Here is a 4,260-nt window from a genome sequence, read left to right on the forward strand (position 1 = left end):
TGGACTCGCTGTCTCGACCTAAAAGGAGAGTATGTTGAAAAATAAAACCGACTTTGGCCAAAAAAACGTCTCCGTGTTTCATTTTTCAGGGACTTATCAGACCGCCTAGTAAATACGGTTCTCAAAACTCAAAAATGACATCTGTTCTTACCTATCTCTTACGGTTTACGTAATAATTGTTATTAAAAATAACAATAATGGAAAGTTCCCCACAGGTCCCAGTGGAAAGTTCCCAAGCAGCGGACATTATACACGCTCAGGGAGCGTTCCTGTAAAGTTCCACTGGAACTTTCCGAAGGTTCCCGGGAAGGAATTTAGAAAGATTCCTGGATCAACGAAAATGAATATCTTTGACCACTTTTCATATGCCAGGGATATCTTATAGTCAAATCTCTAATAAGTATCCTATTATAAAAAGAAGATAAATGAGTCGAACTCGAAATATATCGAAAGTCGTAACGCCTTTTCCTGATTCCTGATTGGCTTCTCATTTGGTTTGAATGTAGACACAGTAAGCGGGAACTTTGAATTCGACATTGTACAAAAGTATGAATTCTCAAAGCAATTATTTGATAAAAACATAATAATTTGATCGTTGTACATCCTTTTGATGTTTTTATTGTCTTTGTACATTTTTCTTATGTTTTTATTATATTATAATAGGTAAATTGTTTATATCACTGACAACGACATGTTTGTTCAGGGTTGGTAAGTGAGGGGCTATTTCAACGACATGTAGTTACTGCAGTGCGGTTCCGTTCTTCTTTTGAAGTCGAAAATCGAACGGACCTCTCTTTCTATCTCCAAACGTTAGAAAAAGAGGTCCGTTCGAATTTAGACTTTGTACGTGGTATCGAGCTAACTATACGGCCTTCAGAATTGGAATAGGGCATAGAAAGGGAGGGATAATCTAGAAAGTCTACCTGTATATTTGTTTTTACAAAATTGTCAATAAGCCAAGTAATTATTTAATAAAAACATAAAAATTTGATCGCGGCTGCCAGCCCAAGCCAGCTAGATATGATATGAAAGAGACTTTACAAAAACACAGGTCGGCTTTTTCTTCAAGGGCTAAGGAACCGTCTTGCAGGGTTGCTAGATTAGATGACTTGGCCATGATTTTTATTGGTCTATCTTTTCAACGCACTGTTTTTATTTGTTACCTCAGATCTAATAGACGTGATCACGCCGAATGTTGACCAGGCTACCGCCGCGCGCAGTTTTGGATCATCGACACATGAAGCTTGATCCATGTGCATCTTCGTCGATATTTTTTTTTCTTTTTTTCATTTTACCACACGTGTCATAATTAATTAGCATCGCAGTTTCTTAATCTATTTTCTCTTATGAAAAGTGATACGAGATGTGCTTACATACTTTATCGTTCGTAATACTACTTATCTGGATACCAAATGATATTACAATTATTTCATACTAAAGCGAGTCATGTTTTATTCATATAGAACTTTTCACTTAAGAGTTATATTTAATAGGGCTCAAAAAGCGCGAATATTGAGGCCATGTGGGTGTAAGCTACAAAAATTTCTTTTACATTTGATTGAAATACAAATTACGTTTAGACGAAACGTTATTTCGAATTTAAAATTCTTGAAATTATATATGAAACAAGTTCAAACGTTTGTCTGGTCCTAAATTTTTTCAATTATAAGAAAAAAATTTTCTCATCATTTTTTCATGCTATTTGTCAGCTCTACGGCTTATTTCAACAGTTATTTGTCAATATTATGTGAAAATTGAAAGGGATAGGATGAATTACTGCAGATTATGTCAAAAAACACTTCGCGCTTATACTTATCAGGGATTAGTTGATCAGTTACAACAAAGATCAAATGATTTACATACTACTGTTGGAAAAATGATCATCCTCCCGTCATCGTTCTCAGGATCTTCCCATAATATGCTACAGCACTATCAAGATGCAATGGCAATGTAAGAACATTCGGTAAGCTATATATGTTTATAAGTATGACATGTAATCCAAACTGGGCTGAAGTGAAAGATAATTTATTACATGGTCAGACAGCATCTGACCGACCAGACATTGTTTTACGAATTTTTAATGCAAATAAAGATGAATTAATCAACATTAAAGTAAAACAACAATTTATCGGCGAAGTACAAGCATACTCTTATGTTTTTGAGCATCAAAAATGTGGATTACATCATGTTCATTTGTTATTAACGTTAAAACAAAATAGTAAATTAACTACTTCTAATATTGTAGATGAATGTATTTCGGCAGAAATTTTAAATCCAGATACAGATCCTGAACTTCATAATATTGTTATAGAAAACATGATTCACGGTCCCTGCGGAGATTGGTGTAAAGATGGTAAAGGTAAATGTAGTAAGTACTTTCTAAAGAAGTTTCACGACGAGACAAGAATGGATGAAAACGGATATCCAACTTATCGTAGAACAGATACCGGTACTTACATGTAATCGCCAGAATGGAGGCACGACTGGCATATGATTGTGCAAGTAGTTTCGAGCATAAAGTCAGTCAAATATTTACGGAAATATATCTATAAGGACATGATGCTGCTTCCGTCGTAGTTACTGATGCCAATAACAGCGAAAATGTTATTCATCATGATGCAATAAAAAATTGCATAGATACTCGATACGTGAGTCCTTTTGAAGCATGTGAGCGCATATACTGTAGATCGTTGCAAAATAAAAGGCATGCTGTTATTAGGTTGCCAGTACATTTGCCTAATCAGCAAATTGTTACTATTGGCGACGCTGAAAGTGAAGGTGCTATAAGAAACGCATTGGAAAACGAAACTATGGTAATCAATTATTTTTATTTAAATGGACGTGATACTGATGTCCTATATACGTGTTTCGGCGGACGCCTTAAGGACGTCCTGAGGACCTTTTAAAGACATGAAAAGATCCAAAGGATGTCTTAAAGACGTCAAATCATATGACATAGAGGTGCATTCTAAAGACGTCCTTAGGGCGTCCCGGTGCCCACTGGGATGATACTTTTCAAACGTCATGTTTAGCATTAAGTCTCATCGAAGATGATTCAGAGTGGAATCGTGCTATAGCAGAAGGAGTGGTTTAGATGCTGCCCCAACAATGAAGACGTTTATTTGTTCGTATTTTAATATACTGTCAATCTACCAATCCTGAGGACCTATGGGACAAGTTTAAATATGCTATGTCACAAGAATTTTAGAGAAACTATAATATACAAGAAACATACATAAGATCATATATTCAGATAAATACCTATCTTTCTTAAGAAAGATCCAATATTAGTAGCTTTTCAACGATGCCAGAAATAACTAAATTTCGCAACGATAGTGAGATTCATAATGACTAGGTATCACTTACTCAACATGAACAACTCGGTCAGACTCAGCAGCACACATTAAATGGAAAACAAAAAGATATTGTACATACAATCCTTAATGTTGCTTTGTCGAACGAAGAAGGACTTTTGAAATCATGTTTTTATATTGATGGACCTGGTGGCTCAGGAAAGACATAAATTTATACAACTGCATATCATTTGTTAAAAGGCAAGAGAAAAAATATATCCACTATGGAATTTACAGGTATTGCAGCAATATTTCTTCCAGAAGGAAAGACTGTACATAAAGCTTTCGGTATGCCAGTTTCTTTATTTTCTGATTCCGTCTCCCGTATAAAACCTCAATCTACAGATGTTCAATACTTACGAGAAGTAGCTATTTTTATTCTGGACGAAACTCCAATGGCGCCAAGGTTTACTTTGGAATTAGCAGAACGAACATTACGTGACTTCATGAATGTTGATTCACCACTTGGTGGAAAAATTATAATTCTTGGCTAAGATTTAAGGCAATTACTGCCTGTGAAAACTCATGCAACTTGCAGCGAATTAGTAAATCTATCTATTAAATTCAGTTCACTTTGAAAACATGTCTCTGTATTTTCACTAACGTAAAATGTGGGTCTGTGGAGATGGTACTTTAACCCTTTAACGTCGGAATTATTTCTACCCACATGAGTCACCTCCAACCAGAGAAAAAACTTCGCATGTGTTCGAGGGGTTGTATTTTTATCCCTCAGTACAAAAAGCTAATTTCCGTCGTACGAAACAGAAAAATATTAATTTCACTATTTATCCATTCAAATGAGGGGTAATGTTTTGTTGAAGGGTTGATATAAGGGATATTTCTGTAATTTGAAGTGATTATTATTGTTTTCACATCTGAATCTCACTTTATAACGAATTTGATGAAA

At 35.1% G+C, this 4,260-nt stretch overlaps 1 protein-coding gene across 1 annotated transcript; it reads left to right on the forward strand.

The window, feature by feature from the left end:
* Nucleotides 1-1,986: 1,986 nt before the first annotated feature.
* On the forward strand, nucleotides 1,987-3,523 carry LOC117173552. The gene is made up of 3 exons (XM_033362193.1): nucleotides 1,987-2,449; nucleotides 2,554-2,813; nucleotides 3,356-3,523. The coding sequence occupies exons 1-3, from the start codon at nucleotides 1,987-1,989 to the stop codon at nucleotides 3,521-3,523; spliced, it is 891 nt and encodes a 296-aa protein (XP_033218084.1).
* Nucleotides 3,524-4,260: the final 737 nt, after the last annotated feature.

The sequence above is a fragment of the Belonocnema kinseyi genome, chromosome 5 (assembly GCF_010883055.1).
Source record: "Belonocnema kinseyi isolate 2016_QV_RU_SX_M_011 chromosome 5, B_treatae_v1, whole genome shotgun sequence".
Classification (NCBI taxonomy): Eukaryota; Metazoa; Arthropoda; class Insecta; order Hymenoptera; family Cynipidae; genus Belonocnema; species Belonocnema kinseyi.

Excerpts from the sequence above, each read along its gene's own strand:
- LOC117173552 (XM_033362193.1), top strand. The coding sequence starts at position 1,987 with ATGACATGTAATCCAAACTGGGCTGAAGTGAAAGATAATTTATTACAT. Across the intron at positions 2,450-2,553 it reads TTATCGTAGAACAGATACCG|GACATGATGCTGCTTCCGTC; the intron begins GTACTTACATGT and ends TATATCTATAAG. Across the intron at positions 2,814-3,355 it reads CATTGGAAAACGAAACTATG|GTATCACTTACTCAACATGA; the intron begins GTAATCAATTAT and ends CATAATGACTAG.